The sequence below is a fragment of the Onychomys torridus genome, chromosome 2 (assembly GCF_903995425.1).
Source record: "Onychomys torridus chromosome 2, mOncTor1.1, whole genome shotgun sequence".
Lineage (NCBI taxonomy): Eukaryota > Metazoa > Chordata > Mammalia > Rodentia > Cricetidae > Onychomys > Onychomys torridus.
In genome coordinates, this window is record NC_050444.1 from 133,698,753 (window position 1) to 133,722,226 (window position 23,474).

The following is a 23,474-nucleotide window of genomic DNA, read 5'->3' on the forward strand; positions in this document are numbered from 1 at the left end:
TACTCAGGAGCTCACCTTTAATTCTGATAGCACAGGATTTGATACAAATTCCATTTTATCTAAAAGAAAACCAGGGCTTACTGGCCTGGAGCTTGCTTGCCCAGGAACAGTTAGAGCCAGTTTACAGATGAGCTGGTACAATGACAAGCTGTTCTGCGTCCTTAACCATTTAGGCACCCAGCCTCTCCAGTCTTCCTACTTAGGGGTCACCATAGAGTCAGATATAGAGGGAGGCAGTGACTTTATAAGCCTAGAGAAGCGGTGGGCATGGTTTCTAGGAGCAAAAGAGAAGATTAGTCATGGGAACAGAACTAGAGCATGGAGAGGGAGAACCTTACCTCGGAGCCAGACCTCCCATGGTCTGTGTAACAAACTTAATACCACTTTACACGTAACAGACGCGATTGTAAACACGCTCCAAATACTAACTCGCTTAATCTTCCTAACAACCCAAGAGGTTGTACTATTATTATCCCCAGTTTACCAAAGTTATCCGGCAGCCGAATGAGGAAGCCAGAGTCCCAGCGATGGCAATACATCCCGGAACCAAGCGCTACCATTTCGCTAGAGGCCGCTGAGACTCAGAGAGGTGTGCGCACCAGCCCAGAGCCACACAGCGAGCGCCCCCCACGGGTGCCCCGCGCCCAGGACCGCGGAGTTGAGCATCCAGAGCTAGGCTGCGGTCAGGGAGCCCTCCGCCCCTCCCGAAAGAACCACGCCCCTCGGAGCCCCGCCCCGGACGTGCTGCTCAGGCTCCGCCCCCTACCGACCCACCTACCCCCCCCCCCCCCCCGCAGCGGCGACCAATGGCGGCGTTCCTATAAAAAGGCTTGCACCGCGCGCTCTCCGGCAAAGAGCTGAAAACCATTCGTGGAGTCCCGGTCTAGGCTACGGGGTCCCAAGGGCGCCAAGGCGTGGAGGTCCGGCGGGAGACGCAGAATCAGAGCACGCCCGTTCCCCTTCTCGCAGCCGGCACAACTAGAGCCACGATCGCCGCGCGGCCATGGAGCCCAGCAGCAAGGTACGAGTAGCGGTGCTGTGCTCCCCGGGCGGGGACGTGCTGGCTGCCGAGCGCAGGACCGGGAGCCCGTCCGAGGCCCCGCTTCCTCACGCGGCCGGGGCGGGGGCCGCGGATCAGGGGCCCAGGAGCCGCACGTCGCGCACGACCTCGGCGGCTCCTCCCGCGCGGGGGAGGGGGTCGGAGCGCGGCGCCCATTGGCTAAGAAGGCCGAGCCCCCAGCCGGGCCCCGGCAGGGCGCAGAGGAGGCGGAACCGGCCCGAAGCCCGCGCTGCGCCGGGAACCCGGGCCTAGGGGGTGGCCAGGAGGAGAAGGCACTTCCTCCAGGCCTGGGTGGTGGTGGTGGTGGGGGGGGGTGGCACACAACATGCTGCGCTGTCCTCCAGGGATGTGGGGCCTTTTCCCCAGGCTAGCCATCGTCTAGATAGGATTTCTCATCACACGTGAACAGGCTTGCCCTGCAGGGGGCCGATTTACCGAACTCCAGAGTGTGCGACATTGTTTCTTTCCTGTCGCGCCTTTGCTTTGTGTAGAGTTTGTTCTAATCGCTTTTTAAAAATTTAAAACATTTCATTTTTTCCCGTCTTAGTATAGAGAGACACAAGGATGCGCACCTTCGTGTCCCCCACTCCCCTTTAAGCTAAGAACAGCGCGAACATGGGTTGAATCTCGGGCTGCCCTTACTATGGGCAGTGGAGATGTGTGTGGTGGACCCAGTCGTGTGAGGCCCGGCTTCCCCATGCCTGTTCTTGTTCCTTGGCCCACGGGCTTGAGCAGGACATAGAGGAAGCCCCAGTTAGCTCCCCATGGCCCTACTGACAGACTCGGCAGAGCCACGATGATAGGGTGTAACTAAATAAAAGTACAAAAACACACACAAAAGGAGAGAGAAATAAAGAAAAGAAAAAACTGAGGCCCGGAGTCTTTCAGAGACTCCGAACTTCGGTTTCTCCACGTAGAGAGAACTTTTCTCTCCCACTTGGTTCAAAAGAAAACAGTCTAACTATTGTCAGACCTGGGTCGGTCTGTCCACTTTTCTTCCTTGGATTTTGTTTTTGGAGACAGTCTCTATGCAGCCTTGGCTGTCCTAGAACTCTTTATGTAGATGAGGCTGGCCTCAAACCTAGAGATCCGCCTGCTTTTGCCTCCCGGGTACCACCACACTCGGCTAAATATTTCTTGAGTGGATAAGGTGAATCTTCTGAGTGTTGAAGAGAATCGACCGCCATTGGCTCATGGCTAAACTTCTTTTTTTCTTTTTTTCTTTTTTTTTAGAAAATGGTTTTAATCAATTGCGTCAGTCACCCTCACTCTCCTGGGAGCAGAGCAACAAAAAGGCTCGGCTCATGCCCCCAGAAACTTCTCCCCCCGCCCCCATGTGGTTCTGTTCTTCCTTCACCAGAAGCACACAGACGGGAAGTTTCCTAAAGTCACACAGATCCTAAGGTCTGGACTGTCTCCACTGTCCGTTTTCACTAGTGTTTCTTGAATTGTGAGCAGCAGGGAGAGTTTTTCTGACTTCTAAGGCAGCCCTTGTGGCATCGGGAGCCAATGCTTTCACTCCAATGTGCTTCTCAAACTTCTCCCTACTGACTCCACCTGTAAACCTTGAAATACCTACTTCCTGTGGTTTAATATCTGTGCTGATGAATTCATGTACTTGAGCTGTTATATCAATAGATTAATAAAACAGTGCTGGAAGCACAAAAGAGCAGTTGTAAATACTTTGGGGTTTTGAGACAGGGTCTCTACATAGCTCTAGCCATCCTGGAACTCACTACGTAGACCAGTGTACCAGACTGGCCTTGAACTTACAGAGATCCGCCTGGCCCTCTTGTCTCCCAGTGCCAGGATTAAAGGCATGCATTACCATGCCCGGTTTAGGGTTTTTTTAATTATCTTGTGTACATTCTGGGAAAAAGTCCTTCCCTTTGGAGACTGCTGATTCCTCAATCAGAGCTATAGTCTTTCATGCTGTATATTAAAACAGAATACTGGAGAGCTGTTTTAAGTGTCCGGCATGTCTCTCGTGCAACTCCTGAAGTTCTGAGCTTCTCTGAGTAGGAAGCAGGGAGGGGCCAGCAAGGGTTCACCTCCTCCGCGTGTCACTCCACCTTTAGTGGCCATCCTGGCTATTAGCCCATAGGCTAGTCCCGGCTGCCCTTTGCTTTACTGGTCAGTCTCTTCACTCAACAGAAGACTGAAAAGTCACAGGGTTCTTCAGGATCCAGTGGTAGAAAAACGTAATTATCTGAGGCTCACCATGAGGTTTTGAATCCTCATTTAGCTTAGTTGCCTCAACTGCAGAATGAGAGCAGTTTGAATCATTAGATGGTTAGAATTCAGTGGTGGGGGGAGCCTAAAGAGAGGGCTGGACAGATAAAGACACTTTACCGCCAGGCTTGACATCGTAGTTTGTCCCTGGGATTCACGAGGTAGAGGAGAGAACCGATTCCTGCAAGTTGTTCTCTGACCTCCATATGCACACTGGCATGTGTCTCTCTCTACCCTACACAAGTAAGTAAGGAGATGTAACTTTAAAGTTAAAAGACCAGGCAGGCATGCAAGTGATCTCTGAGCTTGACGCTGGCCTTGTCTATATGGTGAGTTCTCTAGGCTAGTAGCTAAGGCCACAGTAAGACCTTGCCCTTAAATAAATAAGTAAACAGAGTTTGGGGATATGTGTGCAGGTCCCTATAGATGCTCCATAAGCTGTCCTTGTTTCCTTGAATTCCCCTGACACGCTGGGCCCTGAGTAACCTTCAGCCTCAGCTGAGGCCTGCGTGCATCCTAGCAGCATGTGCTTTTGGGGGACTGGGATGCTGGGCTGTGTTAGTCAGGGAGGTCATTAAGTAAAGCTCTCACTATTCTGGAATCTGGGGGAGGGGGCAGAGGGTGGCAGCGGGAAGTGGGGACGCGGTGCTAAGGGTGCCAGACCCAGAGCTGAGTCCTCTAGTATGGCTGCCTGCCCGGCCTTGGGCTTCTGTTTCAGCTATCTGCCAAGCGCTTGGGTAGTTAGGAAAGCACCTCTCAGTGCTGGGGACATGCGCAGCTCAGTGGTAGAGCCTTTGCCTGACATGTGTGAGGCCCTGGGTTCCATCCCTGTGATGTGAAGGGAATGGGCACGACTGACTGCTTTCTTGTCCTCTTCTCTTGAGAGCCTCACGACTGCACCATGGGGGAAGTGGGAGTCCACCATGACCTTAAAGTTGCAGAGAAAAATGACGTCAAGGTCATATGCTGAGCCTCCTCCAACCTCCCTCTCCCCGCCGCCAAAAAAAAAAAAAAACAAAAACAAAAACAAAAAACAGGCTGCTAACCTTTGCAGGTAGCATGAAGATGAAGGAAACTCATCCAGAAGAGACCTTCTGGCCCTGGTTAGCCTACCCTTTTACAGAGGGTAAACTGAGGCCAGTACAGTCTAAGACAAGACTGTGAAGATTTGAGGTGTTCTATGGGGCTGATAGATTCCCCCTCGGATCCCTGTTCTGTGTCAGCTCCTACCCATCCCACGTGTGCAGAAGTCCTCAGGCTTCAAGACTTCAGCCATTTCTGGGTGCTGTAGGAGTCTGAGGGTTGCTTTAGAAATAAGTGAACATCTGGAAGCTTCTGTGAAGGAAGTCGCTTTCCTGGAGCCTCAGTTTCTTTCTCTGGTAATTGTGAGTAAGACTGTCCCCATGTCCTTGATCAGGGTGGTGGCTATTATAAGTGGAAAGACCTTTTTTCTTGGCCAGCTTAGATATACAAACAATGTAAACAGCCCCAAGATGATCCATGTCCAGTGTTGAGCCACCCTCTGGTTCCACCTTACCTTCCCCTCACTGGGTCAGCCCCAAATCCCCCACTAATCAGCTTGTGAGCACAGCTTTACCCTGTACCTCCTGGTCATAGGGTGTCAGGGCCTGGAGATCTGCTCCAGCACCAAGGGTACGAGGATCAAGCCCCCCCCCCCCCCCCCCAACAGACTAGAAGAGCTAGGAGGCCTGGAACAAAGGGGAAAGTGTGCAGCTTTGGCTTGGGGCCTCACCCTCACCCCTCTCCTGGGTACAGAGGTGACAAAGCCATTCAGTCTAGCAACCACTGTCCTAGCATGGCTGAGGCCAGGAAAGCTCCTGGCGGACTCAAGGGCTCAGAGAGGTTGTGTCCAGGCGGGCCTAGCCCAAAACAAATCTCCAATTGTTACCTCCCTCCCAGGCAGGGGTGGAGTGGAGCCCGAGGCTCTGTCATTCAGCCATTCTTTGAGCCTGGCAGTAGTTTATGCATAAACTGGAGATTTTGCAGTAGGGAGCCAGGGGCTCCTGGGCTGCACCCAAGCTGATGAAGGCTCAGCATTTGCTGGACAGAACATCTGTCCCAATTGTTTAAGCCACAGCTCATGTCCCCTGTCCTGAAATTGGGAGTGTCCAGGGAAGAGCCATTCAGAAACTGCTTTAGTACCTTGTTGTATGTCCCCAGCCTGTGCTCGCTCACCTTTGTGGATCAGCTACTGAAGTTTGTTAGACACTAGATGCGGCCACCTTGTGCAGCAGGCTTGAAGAGTGAGTGCTAGATCTCTGGTCTGTTTTCACAGCAGAGTGAGGGTGGGGAGGCTAGCCTCTGGAAGGCCCTCTGCCGGAGGGGTGGGGCTTCTTGGGATGGGGAACCTAGCTAAAGAAAGAAAGAAACTGTGCCTCTTCACTTTCCTTGAGCGTCGAGTTGTGGCTGTCCTCCCAACCCGAGCCACGGCTTCCTGCTCAGCTCTCTTGGTATGTGGCTCTGAGTGGCCCTCCAGTGTGCCAGAGTGACTCTTCGGGATCCTAACCCATATCCATGATGGTCTAGGTTCACCTCACCTCCCTACCACAGCTTTGGGTACTGCCTCTGGTGGCCTTGTCAGTCCCGTGGCTGGCATGGTGTGGCAGTCCTCAGTACCAGCTCCACCATGTGTTATCTTCTGAGAGAATTTCTTTCAGTTGGACACTGGCTTAGTGGCCTGTTAGGCAGCTTTGCCCTCAGTATTGTGGGCTGTGTCATTCTGCTAGCACTGTCCTGTGTGGCCATAGTGACCATCTTCAACCTCACCCAGACACTTGGTCTCTGGTCTTAGGACCACCATTATCTTCTCCATAACAAGCTCCTCAAACCCTGCCAGCCAGAGAAAGATTCAAGGACCTCTTCACTCCAGAGCTATTAGTGTGTCATTTCCACAGGCCTTCCTCTCAGTACCAGATCTTGTGAGTTAGTCTGCTCTGTTGGCCCGTCCACCTCATGTCAATCAGCTGGACCCACCATAATGCCACTTTTCTCTCCACTGAACATTTACTTGTAAGAGCTGGCCTGTTCATACAGCCGGAAGCAGTGGCTCCCAACTATGTAAGACCTCCAGCTAGAGAGCTGCATGGGGGTCACCACTCTCCCCAGGACTTCTGAAGGCAGTGTGCAGGGCCTGCTAGGCCCTGGCTCCGGCGCTGTGTCCAGTACAATTCCCAGATGTGATGGGAAAATGAAACTGGATTTTAAAAAGCACAGACTGGAGCAAACCAAAGAGAGCCGTGGGAGTAAAAGGACAAGAGCATCTCTTCTCCCACTTCTTACAATTGTGGTCACCCCCAGTCATCCCCACCCCCGTGTGTGTGTGTGGGGGGGGGGGGTGCAGCCCACCCCAGTCACCAGCCCAAGGTAAATACTTAGGTCCTGCACCGTTAAGGCACTGACTTTACCTCTAGCAGCCCAGGGGACTTTGGGGTTAAGGTCTCCCCGGCAGATGTCCTCCCACAGATCATTAACTGTGCTCCTCACACAGTGTAATTGTGCCTGGGGCTTTTCTTTTTCTAACAAGCCACCCTGGGGCTCTTTTCAGACACATACAGATGTTTTGCATTCTTTCCAACAGCTGCATAGTATTCCATCACAGACATGCTTCACTGTGATTGAGAAGCACTGCCCCTGAACTTTTTTATGCTACTCACCACCTGATGCATTATATATATCTTCTTTTTCTGCTCTGGCTGTCAAGTAAAATATCAAGTTGCACAGATAGGGATTTGCTTCAGTTTATAACCCAATCCCATTCACTCAGGTGGCAGGGGGAACTTTTTAGGGAAACCTCACAGAGAATGGCAGCTGTAGGGGAAAGGATTTTCTTTTTTTTTGTTGTTGTTGTTTTTGTTTTTTGGGGGTTTTTTTTGTTTTTTGTTTTTCAAGACAGGGTTTCTCTGTGTAGCTTTGGAGCCTGTCCTGGAACTCACTCTGTAGCCTGTAGCCCAGGCTGGCCTCGAACTCCCAGAGATCCGCCTGGCTCTGCCTCTTGAGTGCTGACTGGGATTAAAGGCATGCGCCACCGCCATTTTTCAAAAGGTCACAAAAGTGGAAGAGTTGGGGCTTAAACTTGCTGAGAATGACAGTGACCTTTGTCTATGCTCAGTCTTAATCAAATTAATTTTATCGGAGTTGGAGAGATGGCTAAGTGGTTAAGAGCACTGGCTGCCCTTTCTGAGAACCAGGCAGGTTCAATTCCCAGCACCCACGTGGCAGCTCATACCTTTCTGGAACTCTTGTTCCAGGGGATCTGACATCCTCACACAGGACATACATGCAGGCAAAACACCAGTGAGCATAACAAAAATAAATCACATATTAAAATTAATTTATCTCCACTGAATTGGTTCGGGCGAGTGCACCACTAAATGTACCTTTAGGGTGTTGGCTTCTTTGGGGTACCTTTGTTCACTACAGGTTCATTCCTAGAGGCCAGGGGAGTATTTGTTTGCTCCTTGCAGGAACAACACTTTTTCAGCTACTTAAGGAGGAGTGTGTGTGAATTTTGCCTGAAAGGCTTTGAAAATCCTGCACAGTTCAGGCATTGACTCTGCATCCAGCACTCAAGGACTTACGTTTCAGAAAAACAAATTTTCTATAAAGACGGCATAGTTACTATTGTCTTTGTGGGCCACAAAATCTGTCTGCCTCAGCTTGCCTCAACTACAGCAGGGCCACTGTAGCACGGAAGCCACAAATAGATACTCAGATGGATGTGGTTCTGGAAGTTCTGATTTAATGTAACTTCCATGTACTCCCCCTCCCTCAACCCCACCCTTTAGCAATGTAAAGCCATTTTTAGCTGATGGGTGAGATCTGGTTCCTTAACCCAGTGGTGATTGTCAGCCAACCTTGGCTTAGAGTAAACTCCACTCAAGATGGTCAAAAGGTTCCCAGACCTTGGCTTCTGTCTTTAGAATCCACGAGGCCTAGAGAGTTGCTGGAATGGAATTTGACCTACATAGAAAGCAACAGGTAGAAACCTTGTTTCCTTCAGGAACCAGTACCCAGAAGTAGAGGAGAGCCTGACCAGGAAGGACAGAGCATGTGGTCCCAGAAGCTCCCCTGCCCCCAACCCCATTTGAAACTTCAGAGAAGTTCCTGAACCCCAGGGTAGGAGCTTTTCCCTCTGAGGCTTCCATTCTCTGGTAAAGTAGGAGCAATCTCTTCTAGAGTGAAGAGAGTAGGTTCCTGGTGGTCAAGCCAGGATGTGAGCAGCCCCTGGCAGGGTGCCTGGCACCTTACTAGTGCTACTGGCTGATAAGAGCCAGGCTCCCCCCTGTAAAGACCATAGCACTGCCTGCCTCCAGGGCCACCACCGAGTGCCTAAGAGGCAGCCATGCAAGTCTTAACATCACTAGAAGGCTTTAAGGAAACTAAGAGGAGTTGGGGCCTAAGGTCACTTGAAGGTCAGTGTTCTAGGATTAGACCATCACTGATTTGGGGGGCCTGAAGGAGTCACACAGTAAGGCTAGAAGTGCAGAGAACTACCCCCTACCCTGGCCTTTGTGTTTACTAACAAACCAAGTTCCCTGTTCTCCAACCTCACCTTCCTTATCTATCAAGTGAAGGTGGCACATGGGTCTACAGTATCAGGATTTTTTTTAAATACCCAGAACTTTGCTCAAATGCACTTTTTACAATATATGTATGTATATAAAATAAGCAAATGAGTAAAGGGGGCTGAACCTCCTCCCTGCCCCATAGGGCTAAAAGGCTGAGTGGTTTACGTTCTAGCACACTGGAAGACCATGTAGGAAGCAGTGGAGTAAGACAGTGACATCTAAGGACTCTCCTCCCACAACGAACACCTTGCCTCTGCCTCCTAGTGGTGATGCCACGTGCCCTCTGGCCCTCTGCCAATATTGATGAAGCGTCTGCTATAAGAAGAGCCCGGCTGGAAGGGCACACAGGTGGTGTTAAAAGGCCAGTGATCAAAGGCTACACACTGTGATCTGGACTATTCGTCTTCCCAGCTACTGGGAATGAAGCTTACACTTGTCAGTTACCTGGGATAGGGAGGAGCCTGAGCTCAGGTGACCTGCCAGCCCATGGAGCACCTCAGGGATTCTGTCACCTGACTCAATTCTGACACCTGTATTTCTGTGGGCATGCCTCAGAGGGCTTGGGGAGGGTACCAGCCATTTCCACTTCTCAGAGCTCTGCTATCCCAATATTTGATCAGGTTTGATTCTGACAAAACGGAATGGGTTTTATATAAACCAGTAAATTGAGAGGTGGGTTTTTATGAATATTCTTTGCCCTTTTCCCACCCCTACTACAGGGACAGCAGGCAAGGTTTCCTTCTCAAGAGTCCTCAGTTGATGGCAGATGAGTATATTAAGCTAGAGGATGTAGAGAACACACCAAGGGGAAGACTTGAAAAAGATGTAGAATGTTCTAAAAGGTAGCCTCATTCTGAGGTGTGGTTTCTCGGACACCACCATCACAGCCTGGTACAGATGAACACATGTTGAGTGGATTACAGTTTCATCTGCAAGCTCGTGGGAGCAGATGGACAGTGGTGGCCCAGTTGAGGGTGGCTTCCGGTTCTGACCTCATTCAGCAAACACTTGTTGATTGAGATTTCCTAGGCCCTAGAAAACCAAGGCTCAGTGGTAGGGCCTGCCTCAGCTCCTAACAGGGTAAAATGAAGTAGATTTTATCCAAGCCTTACTCCCTTAATCCTAAATCAGCAGTGATCAGACACAGTGTTGATAGTGAGGCAGGGGAGGAGGGTCAGGGCAGGTGGCAGATCTCAGGGCCATGTGCCTACCAAGAGGCAGGAGGGAGCGCCATCCCTCCCCTTCAGCCTGCACTGAAAAAACATCCACTCTGTGTCATCGTCCCTGTTTCTACGACTACACATACTGTTCTGTCCACCTGGAATGTAGCTCTGCTTTCCCACTTGGTAGATTGGGTGCTTGCCCTTCAAGCTGATTCCAATGTCACCTACTGGGAATTGAGTTTTGATTACCCACAGGGCCAACTTAGAAGTGTTTGACACACACACACACCACCCCCACCCAGGACTGCCTCAGTTCCTTGGAGCACCTCTACTGAAATCCAGATGCCACTGGTGGTCACTGAGTCTGCCTCCCCACACGGTGCTCACTTGACTACTAGCCATCTCTTTGACATCAGGCATGGGCCTACTGGGTCCTGAGTCTCAGTTCTTGCACATGGCAACTGGACCTAGTCACCTAGTGTTTTAGTAAGTTCTAATAAGGCAGCCTGTCTAGGTAAATACAACCCATGCTTGGTAGCCAGGTCTTCTACGAGGAGTTAGTTAGACTGCGACCTGCCAGTGGCCACGCCCCTTAGAGGGGGGTTCTACCTGTGTAATTTTTGACAAATCTATATTCTTTTTCTCTTACTATTTTTATTAAATAATAAAAACACTTCATTATAAGTAATATGAAATCATGGGCTTATAAAAACTTATAGCTAAGTATTCAGTCACAGTGTTCAGAACTCAAGAACCTGCACAAGGGTCTAAAATGAAGTACCATTTTTACCTTGCCTCTGGCTAGCCACCCAGGACTCCCAGTGTTTATTATTATCTAGACTGAGCTGGCCTTGAACTCAGATCGACTTGCCTGTTTCCCAAGTGCTAAGATTAAAGATGTGGACCACCATATTCAACTTTTTTTCCCCCAGAGCTGAAGACCAAACCCAGAACCTTGCACTTGCTAGGCAAGCGCTCTACCACTGAGCTAAATGCCCAACCCCATATTCAACTTTATTATCCTGTGTGTGTGTGTGTGTGTGTGTGTGTGTGTGTGTGTGTGTATATGCATTTTAAAGTGATTATTCATATTCCTCCAATTTTGTTTTCATACCAAAGGTGGCATTCAAAATGAATGCTACCAAAGCTGGCTTTTATACTTGTAATTTGGAAAGTGTCCCAAATCAATACATTTGATATATTCTTTTTTTTTTTTTTTTTTTTTTTTTTTTTTTTTTTTTTTAAGATTTATTTATTATGTATACAGCATGTATGACTACAGGCCAGAGGAGGGCACCAGATCTCACTGCAGATGGTTGTGAGCCACCATGCGGTTGCTGGGAATTGAACTCAAGACCTCTGGAAGAGCAGTCAGTGCTCTTAACCTCTGAGCCATCTCTCCAGCCCCAGTATTCTTTAATATTACATTGTATTGCTATGCTGTGGATGTTCTGATTTCATTTCTGTTCTAACATGTGCTAGAAAAATGAATATTTGCATACTTTAATTATCACACCTGAGGATACCCTAGAGCATGTCCCTCACCAGACGGCCCAGCACATGGTGGGTCCCAGCTGTCACCATTCAGCCCTGCCACTGATGTTTATCATAGCCTCTTAAGTCCCACTGGTCACCTGATGGCCCTTGGCTTGGCTGTGGCTCACCAGGAGCTTGTCATGTGCTCACTGCCCACTCAACCAGCAGCCATTGGGGCTGGAAGCTCCCTAGAGACCTGGGAGGCAAGAGCTTTGAGGGACCGTGCCTTTCGCTGTAGTCCACAGAGGTTGGGAATTGGAGGGAAGCTGTAAAGGATGAGTTTGTTCTCTCTTTTTTGGGCATGTCTTCCCAGCTCTTTTCCCCACAGCCAGTTACAGGCCTACCTCTTGTCACATTTCTTGGCTTCCTCATTTGCAGAGCAGGAAAGAGTCCCTTATTTGTCTATCCACGTGGACACCTAGCTGGCCTTTCACCTCTGTGTAAGCAGGCCCTTTCACCTGCTTGCCTCTAACCTTCCTGCCACCTCCAACCTTTTGTCCCTTAGGAATCAGCACTTACTCACCTTGGGTTATGTACTGTTTGAATGGCATTGGTGACTGGTGTTTCATCCGGGCACAAGTAACCCTGAAAGTGTATGGGGTAGGGGTGGGGCGTTGGTGTGAGGAGCGCCGAATCGGATATCCAGGGCCCTGAGTTCCAACCCTGATGCTGCTGAAGACCCCTGAGGAGACGGGGAACTTTGGTCTCTTGCTCTAAGCTTTTAGAGCTTTGTTTCCAGCCGGGGGGAAGGGTAGGGAGGGGCAGGGTCATGTCTCCAATGTTGAACAATATGATTGTTCCCATTTTGCAGATAGGCACATAGAAGGTAGGGATGCAGTGAGGCTGGGAGACCCAGCCTGCTGGAGTTTCCATGGGCTAGACTCAAGCCGTGGCCCTTGGCTTCAAATCCAGAGCCGTTCTTCCCCATCTGCACTGCTCTTTCATTTAGTTTGGCTTCCCTGGCGCAAGAAGGAAGGTTGGTTTCTGGTCCTCCCAGAGGCTAGAGCCACCTGAAGTGCAGGCATCACTTTACCTGGGGAGTGAGACCTTGAAAGAAGAGAGGACCCTGTTTCCCTTATCCGCAGAGAAAAGTCTAGAAATCAGCTGGGCAGCTTTGGGCACCCGAGGCCAGGAAGTAGTCAAGTTTCCTGGGAGAAGGATAGGTGTGTTGCCAGGAATCAGGCGAGTCACCTGAACATGAGACCCTGCCAGTGTTGGCTTCGCTCTGTAGTACTGTGGGCCCAGCATGCCGGTAACCCTGTGATTTCTTCCTCTGCAGAAGGTGACTGGCCGCCTCTTGCTGGCCGTGGGAGGAGCAGTGCTCGGATCCCTGCAGTTTGGCTATAACACTGGTGTCATCAATGCCCCCCAGAAGGTAAGTGCTATGCCATCCCACCCATACATACCACCACCCCACCCCATCCACATACTCATGGTACCTCCTGGGTATCTATCATTGACATCAGCTGGACTTCTAGAATTGTAGGGCCACTGGATGCTGGGATCTTGGTAGGCCATCTTGACTAGTTTCCCAACCAGCACAGACATGTACAATGATCATTTTAGCAGAGCTTTGTTTACATGGTATTTGGGGCTCCTGAGGGCTCCACACCTGCTACAGGGCAGGCAGGCAGGTGGAGAAAGTGGCCAGAGTGGAGTAACCTTCCCCAGTGCCACTGAGGTAGTCAGACAGCTGGTGTCCAAGGCAGTTTTATACTCTCACACCCCATCCACACACAGCACGGTCCAGTTCCAGATTGAAACTGCTTCCTCTCCCTGGAGTTGCCATGTCGACTTACACACACATGGCACCTTGCCCAGAGCCACTGCAGGGGCTGGAAGGCTGGCTTCCTTCTCGTTGCACACCCCAAATCTGCCCCCCCTTGGCTCTCTGGGTGTCTAGACTGGAAAGGACTCCGGCAATCACCTACTTGTCCTGGGAGAAGAGGAGGAAAAGGGTTAGGAAGAGAAATGGAGTTGTCAGTCCTTCCTGACACTAGGTGTTTTACATGTGTTTAGAAGGTTGGGCGGTGGTTTCTAGTTTATAGACCCAGAAAATGAGGCCCGGGCCTCATTAAATGACCCATGGGCCCAAGGTCATATACTAGTGAATGGTGGCGTCTGAAGCCAAGCTCTTTGTTTGTTTCCATAGCCTTGAGCCACCTTCCTACTCACGCCAGCCTGTGGCTTAACATCCATACTTTGACGGGGCGAGAACTGAAAGTAGACAGCCCTCCTGTCAGGACCGGTCTCCCTAGCCAGGCTGATGAGGCTAGACAGTGTGAGTGGCCCCCAGGACCGGGGGCCCAGCTGGAGCACCAGACAGTATGCAATTAGAGCTGGGCTTCTTCCAAGTGGGCAGAACTTGGCTATAGGGGCCACGCCTGATGCTGGGGAGCAGGTCACCAGGAAGGCTTGGCTGCTGAGTCATGCTGAACAGCAGCAGCTCTGATGGGGTTTTTCCAGGATCTGACATGGCGACTGAGCCCATGCTTACAGCAAAGCCAAACCCTGTTTTGACTAAGTGCACAGAGCAGCGTCCACCCAGGTGTGTGCTTTGGGAGCAGGCTCTCTTTCTGGGAGTCTGTGCAGACGGAAAGCCTGCAGGACAAGATAGGAAGTAGGGAGGTAACTTTGCTGCACATTGAGGTCCCCGTACACCCCCAGATTCTGAAGTAATTGGTCTGGGACACTGAGGAAACTCCAGAACTGTTTCTGATGGGTAGCCGAAGTTGAGAAGTACTGTGTTAAGCAATGTCTTGACTGTGGTCACAGTGAGTTGGTGACATAAGTCGCGCTCTAAAGGCAGGACAGAAGAGGAGTTTTTTCCGACAGACAGGGTGGAGTGAGCAGGGGAGGCAATAAGATGGATGCCCAGAGAGAGCCACATCTTCTGTGAAGGGTGAATATTTTGGCATGTCAGGATGATGGGCTGAGGGAAGAAGTTGGGTTCACGGCAAGCCAGAACTGGACCACTATCATCCTTGCATGAATGACTTGGACCTGCAGCATAGCCAGTCCCCAGCTTGGTGTGGCATACATAGCCAGGTGGCCAGGTGGAGGGTACGCATCATGAAGACCTTGGAGCCTGTGGAGGAGGACAGGCCTGATCCGATCTGCATCTTTTGAAATATTTAGGCACCTGGAGTGGTGGGTAGATTTGAGAACTAGCTGGAGTCAGAGACACTTCATGGATTAGTGGTCTAAGAACAGATGCTGAGAGATGGGTCAGAGGAAAAGGTGCCTGCCACCAAGCCGGACAACCTGAGTTCCTACAAGTTGTCCTCTGGTCCCCCATGTCAGAGTACACGTGTACTTCCCCCCCACACACACACACACAAATAAGTACGATTTTGTTTTTAATATCTAGGAAGGAAAGATAGATAGGATTTTGTCAAAATTAATTGCATCTGAGGACACAAGGAAGAGCGGTTCAAAAATGGCTTATATTTCTGGTTCAGGGGAGGAGCTAGTAGGTATGAGGTGACAGGAATTGGTCTGTCGTCTGCCTTTGGAGATGGGTAGAGGTGCTTGTGCATCTGAGTTGGCTTCTTGGACACAAGGCTGGAGAGTGAGTGAGCGATGGTCTCTGCTGTCCAGGTGGGAGTGGGAGAGGATCTGTGAAGTACAGAGAGCAAAGCTTTAGCTCTTGAGGACATTCCCAGTGACAGATAAAGAGGAGTTGACACCTAAAGCCAGGTGAGCAAGCAGGGCATGGTGGTGCGCACCTAGAATCCCATCAGGCTCAAGAGACTTGAGGAGACTTGGTAGAGAAGAGAGAAAAGGTCGGAGTGGCTGGAGGACACACGTGAGGCTGGTGTTTGTGTTGGGATTTTGTTTCTATTCCAGATTTCCTTTATATAAACATGGTGTAAGGCATCAGTAGAGGAGGAGAGGGAAAAGCTAAGGAGGTAAGTGCAGGGAGCCTGTAGGAGGCAAGTGTGTTGAGCAGGAGCCTCGGAGACTGCTCTTGGTAAGGAAGGACAAGATACTTCGGGAGATGTGAGCAAAGCTAGATTGAGTTTGTCTGCCTTAAGAGGCTTCCTAGCTAGTAAGAAACAGTGGAAGGCTTGTGCTGGGATGGAGGTGACCATGGTGTCAGAGCGCAGGTAAGCCACACAGAGGGCCCAGCCAGCCACCAGGGACACCTGTCCAAATGTCACTTCTCAGGAACCAGACTTGAGGACAACCATAGTGGAGTGACAGTTCTGAGCCAGACACGGCGGTGGTAGTCTGTCCATTTATTTCTGTGCTTTGCAGGCACTCCTCACAAGCTTGGCTGGAGTTTTTCCAAGTAGGTAATTTATCATATGAACACAAAAGTGTGGCTCAGCCAGCATGTAGAACAGAGTGTCCACCATACTTGGATGAGATTGACTCCATTGCCCGAGGAGGGCACAGTGATTGGATTCTGCCAGCACTGGCGTTCAACAAGGACTTACCTAGAATCCACTCTGCTAGACTCTGCACTCTACAGCAAGATGGTATGGCTGTGACACCATAGAACACATTCTGGTTTCTAAAACCAACCCATCTAGAGGGGTTGGGGAGAGCTCTTAGGAAAAGGAGAGTGTGGGACTCTGAGGGGTAGGTTCCGGGGCCCTCCCATCCCCATGTATACTGAAATCCTGGACACTCAGGACCCCATATGGAATAGCACAGTACTGCCTAAATCTCTACATCGTTTCTCTCACACACTCATCCTTGAATTACCTGCATCTGAGACCGTATAAATGTCGTCAGTACTTAGCTACTATACTCGCCGTATTGTTTAGAGATTGATGACCAAACAGTCTGCCCATGGTCAGCTCAGACGCAGTTTTTCTTACAAATATTTACGTTCCCCAGCTGGTTGAACTCACAGATTTCAGAATAGAAGAGGTTAGGGAGGGCAGCAGCAGAAGGACTTTAGGATTTGGCACTCCCACCTGGAAGGGGAGGTTGAGCCCACAGCAAGGAGGGCCACACTCCCAGTCAAAAAACGAGCGTGTAAAGACTTGGTCACGGAAGGGGCTCCCTCCTGTGGAATCAGGTCTGGTCAAGTACTTCCCTTAGGGTGGCCCTGCTCTTAAGTAAGTCTTTGCCCACAGTGAGTAGACATCCCTCCACTCATTACCAGGGGTTTGTTCTTTGCCATAAAACAGGCCTGAAAGGCTTCTACCCGGAAGTGGTAATTAATCATGATGTTATCTTAAGTGTTTATATAGCACTTGCCCTCAAATTACCTCCTCTCCCTGCACCTTGTAAGCCTGGTAGGCAAGACTGCCTTCCTTTTCCTGGATGAGGAAACCAAGGCTGGGAAAGAGTGTCTGGAGAGTGAACGCCTGAGCTGAGGTGGAGTGGGACAGGAGGAGGGGTCGGTGTGTTGGGCTCTGGACCAATCACTCTAAGATAAGGTACAAAAGGTGAGCCTGACCACAGGGACCCAGGAACTGCACAGCGACACCCTGAATACTACCCTGGGCTGACCTACACAGTGTCTCTCCGTTTGATGAGGGGCAAGACCCAGCACATCTGAGAAAATGGCACCCATGCAGCCCAGAGAGGCTGTTGGGAGGGGCCTGATATCAGCTCAGCCTCTCTTGTTTGACAAGGGAGGATCCCGGTCTACACAGTAAATGAGGCCTGCCCTGAAGTGACCTGGCTTAGCCAGTGGAAGAACCAACCTGAGCTAGACCTGCTTCCCAACCTCAGCCCAGTGCCCCTGAGGCTGAGCCGACTCTCCCATCAGTGGGGATACAAACAGCCTTAGTGTGGCCCTTCTCACCTATCACACACACCCTTAGAGCTTACTTAGTCGCCTGTATATATTCTAAGTGCTTTAGAAATGGTCACTCGGTTGTTGTCATCATAACTTCATCACGTAGGCGCCATACTCTCCACTTTCTAAGAAGGGCGTGCAGAGATGTGAAGAAACTATACCAAGGACACGCCGCCACTGGCACAGAGCAGAGCTGGGGTTTGAATCCAGAGAGTCTGGCTCTGTTGTGTGCTCAACCTCTGTGAGAGACAGGCACTGAGAAAGGGTGGCGTCTAAACATATTCTCTCTCCGCCCGCCTCCTTCCCTCCCTCCCCGCCAGGCTGGCCTTGAACTCACACTGCTAGCCCACTGCGCTCTGAGCTCAGGGCTGAGTCAAGTCTACTGGTGTACAGATAATAGCTCAAGAACTTCCCCACGCTGTCGCACAGTCCCTCACACTGTCACAGCCCGCCCCATCATTGCAAACCCCCTCTCTCCCCCATGGCCAGCACCAGTGCATCAGATCATGCCAGGGTTTGTTCTAGATCACAGCACCTTCTCGTCAGCTGTCCAAGGACAGTGATAGAAACGTGGACGGGCAGAGGAGCAGAGGGGCGTTGACTCTGTTTCCTCACCCGTAGCACCATGAGTACTTTGCACAGACGAAGGAGGAGAGCTAGCCAGGGGGACTTCCCAGAAGGTCATTGCATTCCCTGAAAGGTGATTGTGTGGAAGGGAAGGAGCAGTTTGAGATGTGGGGTCACGGTCTGCCCAGAAAGGATGTGAGTCATAGTACTGCTAAAAAGTCACTTCATCCTGAGGGCTGAGATGGCTCTGCCTGCTGCGGCTGCCACAGTAAGGTGAAGGTCTGTGTCTACGTGGGAAGCTCCTGCAGGCCGTGGAGCAGGAAGGGATCACTTGCCAGGCTGAGAGAGGCCTATCCTTGGCGAGGAGGAAGGCCATTTCTGGATCTTCTGAAGCAGCCTGGGTGGTCTGGCTCTGCTTCCAGCTTTAACCTGAGCCTCCTCTTCCCTGGCTTCAGAGAGGGTCCCTGGGGACACAGCGGGTGGGGCTGTTTGTCCAGACCCACCTGGAACATCTGGCCCTGGGTTCACAGTTGACCCTCGGGTGTAGCTGCATTGATTGTTACAGCGAGATGCAGGGGCCTGCAGCCTTCTGGGAAAGACGAGAGGCTGGGAGTGGAGGTCAAGTCCAGGCCAAGGGACTGAGCTGCACAATCTGACCCCTTTCTCCTTGAAAGAGGAGTGAAAAGGCTGTGGCCATACTCTTCATCCACACAGAACGTAGAGGAAAGAGCGGGGGAATCATTGGGGTGTGGGAGAAGATTCAGGCCTGAAAGTAGACCATCCAAAGGATGAGCACTGAGAACAGCCAGAGGTTCCCACACGCCTCTGCAGCGGATCAGAACCCTAGGCCCCGTCAGCAGCATGGCCAAGCTAGCCAGCACCCCGTGTGTATGTGGCCTGTGAGCCAAAATGGGTTCCACACTGTGAAAGGGTTGAAAGGAGGGCAGGGGACAGAGGCTGTGTGTGGCTTCAGACTTATCCTTTAGCAAGCTCCCCACAACAGGGAACTCCCACTCCTGAGGTGGGGAGCCTCCTTCTCAGGAACCTAGGAACCTGGGGCTTCTTCTGTCCTGCGGTCCCTGAGTCAGGCCTCTGAATTTCTTTGGGTTCTTCCTGCCCTGTGCAGTCCTTATGGTAGTTACCTGTGCCTAGCAACGTAAGCTGCGAACCCTGCCTCAAATGCTCCTTTGTGGTTTATGTATTTGTTTGCGTTTTGGGGGGGGTTCTCATTTTTTTGTTGGATTTGCTTGTTTTTGCTATCCTGGGGCTTGAACCTTAGGGCTGAGTGTATGCTAAATAAGCACTCTATAGCCCAGGCATCCCCTAGTCCCCCCTGGCTTCTCTCCTTGGGTACAACAGTGACATCATCAGTAACGGTTTATTCTGTGTATAGGCTACGTGTTCTGCCTCACGGCCCTTTACAGACACCACCCCGCCACCAAAGAGAGGAAGTGAGAACTTCCTCTGTAGAAAGCGGGCATGCTCACCCACAGTTGTCAGGACCTGCTAGAGTGTGGCCCTAGGATTTCCAAGATGCCCTTGGACATGTGCAGCTCCCTCCCCTGAGCTTAGGGGAGCTACCTAGTGAGGACTGGCCCTTTTCCCGCCAACTGTCCAAGCCCCAGGACCTCAGCTGCACAGAGCCAGTGTGCTTCCCATACGAGCCTGGGTGCTCTCTGCATTAACCAAGATCATCACTCGGACCTCAGCTCTTGTGACAGGCCAGTTCCATGACAATTCTCTCAACTGACCAGGACCTCCCTATGTCCTCAACGTGAACCCATGACGAAATGGCTTCACATTTGTATTTGTTTGTTTTTAATTTTACCTGTATGTCTGTACCATGTGCTCACGAAGGCTAGAAAAGAGTAGCAGAATCCCTGGAGCTGGCATTTGGGTGCTGAGAACAGAACCTGGGTCTTCTTCAGGAGCTGCAAGTGTTGAGCCTTCTCTCTGCTCCCCTGGCTTTACATTTTAAAAGGTTACATGAAAAGCGAGTGAGAGCCGTATGTAGCTTTAGGCCCTTCAGAATAGGCCTACTTAACCTGAACTGTTGCCTGTTCCTGCTCTAGGCCAGTTTGCTTCAGTTGTTCCCAACACAGGCGTGGCTTTGGGGGTGATAGACAGGAGCAGAACACAGGTTAGACCTAGGACAGATGGTGCGCCCCATTCAGCAGACCTGGGATGCCTGGGGCAGGGCAGTGGCAGCATCAGGGACAGCTCTCGGGCTTGTGATTGGCAGAAGGGGTTAGAACCTTCAGGACAGGAGGCAGCTGCTGCTCCTCACCTCAAACATAAGCCAGGGCTGAGGAGGCTGCTCCACACGGTTCCGTGAGAGGAGTAGTGAGCAGGCACTCTGTCTCTGGGGACACCTCTTCTCTCCCAGGAGGATGCTGAGGACAGTGGCTGGATGGGAAAGGTAAGCCTAGAATTATTCCCCATATAGAATTAGAATTCTCTGGGGCCACTCTTTCCTGAGCCAAGTGTCAGCTTGGAGCCCCATATGGATCCCTACAAAAGGAAAGTCTCTAACGACAAAGGACCGGAAAACCCATGACATAATATTCCTGATTCTGAGTGGAAGCCCACCGCTCAAACTCTGCTTCTCCTGAGTGTGGGCTAGTGATGCTGAAGTGTAGAAAGCTCACGCTGCTTCATGCTCAGCAGAGGGGCTGAGCGGCATAGAGAGCTGCTGGGAGAGAGTGAGCCTCAGCTCATGTCTGATATCCAGGCCCGGGACTTTCCTGGATGTGGGAGAGCTGGGGAGCACCTCATTACTCAGCTACCTCTCTCCCTGCACTGTGAGGAGTGCTAAAGACCTGAGCTGTGAAGAGAAGTCCTTAGGTTCGTCTAGGCAGCTTAAGTTTTTGTTTTTGTTTTTTTGTTGTTTTGGTTTGGTTTGGTTTGGTTTGGTTTGGTTTCGGTTTTTCGAGACAGGGTTTCTCTGTGTAGCTTTGCGCCTTTCCTGGAACTCACTCTGTAGACCAGGCTGGCCTTGAACTCACAGAGATCTGCCTGGCTCTGCCTCCGGAGTGCTGGGATTAAAGGCGTGCGCCACCACCGCCGGCTAGGCAGCTTAAGTTTTAAGTGACACTCTCAGCACAAATCCACTGGCTGCACACGGTTCAGATAAGCTCCATTAGCTGACTTCAAAAATTATTTGTTAGTCAGTCGTGATTTCCATTGCCTTTAATCCAAGTACTCTGGAGGCAGAGGCAGGCAGATTTCTGACTTCAAGGACAGGCTGGTCTACATAGAGCATTCCAGGATAGCCAGGGCTGTATAGAGAGACCCTGCCTCAAAAAAATGATGATTTGTTTATTTGTTTTAAATGTTTGAGTGTTTTGCCTGCAAGAACCTTAATAGCTTTCAATTCTTCTTGTGGGTCTGCTTGGTCACCCTGAGTGACCAAAGGGGAACAGTCCCAATTCCCAGTTGTGGGCCCTGGAGAAACACTCGTCATTTATCTCTACGGCTCCCTTTTTCAGAACGGCTTGTTCTTTGCAGAGCCTGATAAACAGGGCCTTGCCATTCCTGCAGTTCTCTGGGGTGTGTTGTCCCTTGAAGAACACAAGCACTTTGTTTTGTTTGTCAGAGTCAGCCTGGTCTCTGCACCCTGTAGGCCCAAGGGTCTCTAGGAAGAGAGCCCAAGAGCCTTTGTTGACTCAAGGTACCCCCTACCACTGGCTCTGACTCCTGACCTCCAGGAAGACAAACTCCTGGAAGTCTGGAAATCTCTGGGCTAAATCTCAGAGGCAGGGGTGACAGACAGCAGGGTGGGGAGGTAACGGAGATGATGGCAATTGGAATGGTGGCTGGGTTAATGGGCATGACTCTTAATGTTAAATTGTGGCAGGAAAGTGTAGTCAGACTTAGTCAATGGCTTTCACTGCACTGGGGCCAATACTGTGTGCGGCGGGTACCATAAGTATGTTTCCTGAATTTCTCCTAGCATTGTAAAGGAGGCAGTCAGGTGCCACCTTTCAATGACAGACTTTGTGTTCAGAGTAGCCATTCTATATATATATAACAGCTGAAAGTAGCTCAGTGGTAGAGCATGTGACCAGCATGTACAAGGCCCTGAGTTTATCGCAGCACCACAAAACAAAGACATGTAGCAAATACTCCTGTGGTCTAGAAACACTGGCACACCAGCATTGCTCTTAAGTCTCTAAACATACCCACTATAAAAGTTTAGCATAGAATTATGGGTATATCTCAGTGTTTAGCACACATGGTCATGTACAAAGAGAATATATAGTGATATCAATGGGGCTAGAGAGATGCCCCAGTGGTACAGAGGATGATTCATTTTGTGGAGAGCCCAAGTTTAGTTCCCAGCATCCATATTAGGTGGCTGACAACTTCCTATAACTCCATCTCCAGGGGGTCTGACACCCTCTTCTGGCCCACATAAGCACCTGTATTCATGTACACATACCCATATAGAGATACTAACATACATGCATAAAATTAAAAATATGTTTTTAAAAAAATTATAAAATGACAATAGAGGTAGCTGTTCTTAGTTTATCTAGTATTTTTTATCATAATTTCAGTGAGTTCCTTCTGCATACTAGAACGGCCTGCCCTGAAACAGCCTGCTGGGTGCACAGGCGCGTCCTGGTGTCGCTCATGTTTGCCATCTCTTAATTGCATCAAGAGCCCCTGAAGGACCCACACCATTTAGGTTTATTCTAAATGCACTCTGGTGTTTGCAAAGTGGAATCACCTAATAACACATTTCTTAGACTGTGCCCCGTTAAGTGATGAACGGCTGCCGTGCTGAACAGTTGGTGATGGAGAAGAGGTAGCCGGAGCTCAGAGCTGCCCTAACTTGCCCACTGTCAACCTGGAGCAAAGGAATAGGCCTGGGCTCAGAACTTGATTGTGTTTCCATTCGGAACTAGGTTCTGACCCCTGCACTGCCTGGCTTCCCTTTATACAGCAGCCAAGTATGTGCTTACACTACCTTTTCCCATCAATCTGTCCTAACCCCTGGAGCCTGGCTCTGTCAAAACCTGAGAGCAGAGCCGGCCCAGTCCCTGTGGGCACCCTAGGGCTGCTCCCACCACACACCCACCTTTTCCTTGGCAAGAACAGCTCTCCACCCCTCGTTTCTGCCATACTTCAGTATTTAGAATCAGAAGGACCCGAAGCAGTGGCTATGGAGGAGGTGTGTGCTGCTCGGTGTGCACCTGGGGAGGGACTGGCTTGTGTCGGTGTGGAATTGTGTAAGAGCTGCAGTGATATGAAGGAGGAGGGGTTTTGACTGGCCAAAACTGAGAGCCTTAGGAATACAATACGATCTAGGCACGGTCACTCACATCTCCGATCTTAACATTCAAGAGGCTGAGGCGGAAGGATTACTGTGAGCTCCTGAGACCCTGTTTCAAAGAGGAAGAGAGAAAGTGAAGTGGAATGGAAGTATAGTATGTGCCAGGACGTGCACACAGAAAGTTGTTTCTCTGTGTGCACTTGGGCCTGTCCATGGCTGCGTGTGCTGGGTGGGTCTGGCTAAGTCTGTGGCACTAGGTATTGTCCGTGTTGCCTGGCAGTGTGGTGAG

General features: G+C 50.7%; 1 protein-coding gene across 1 annotated transcript in view; it reads left to right on the forward strand.

Annotated features, from left to right (window-relative positions):
• The first annotated feature begins 801 nt into the window (after positions 1 to 801).
• Slc2a1 (solute carrier family 2 member 1) overlaps positions 802 to 23,474 on the forward strand; it is a 28,702-nt gene continuing 6,029 nt past the window's right edge. The window contains exons 1-2 of the mRNA XM_036178476.1: positions 802 to 1,021; positions 12,859 to 12,954. Of these exons, the coding sequence (XP_036034369.1) occupies positions 1,004 to 1,021; positions 12,859 to 12,954 (114 nt within the window). The 5' untranslated portion in view covers positions 802 to 1,003. The remainder of the gene's footprint in view (positions 1,022 to 12,858; positions 12,955 to 23,474) is intronic.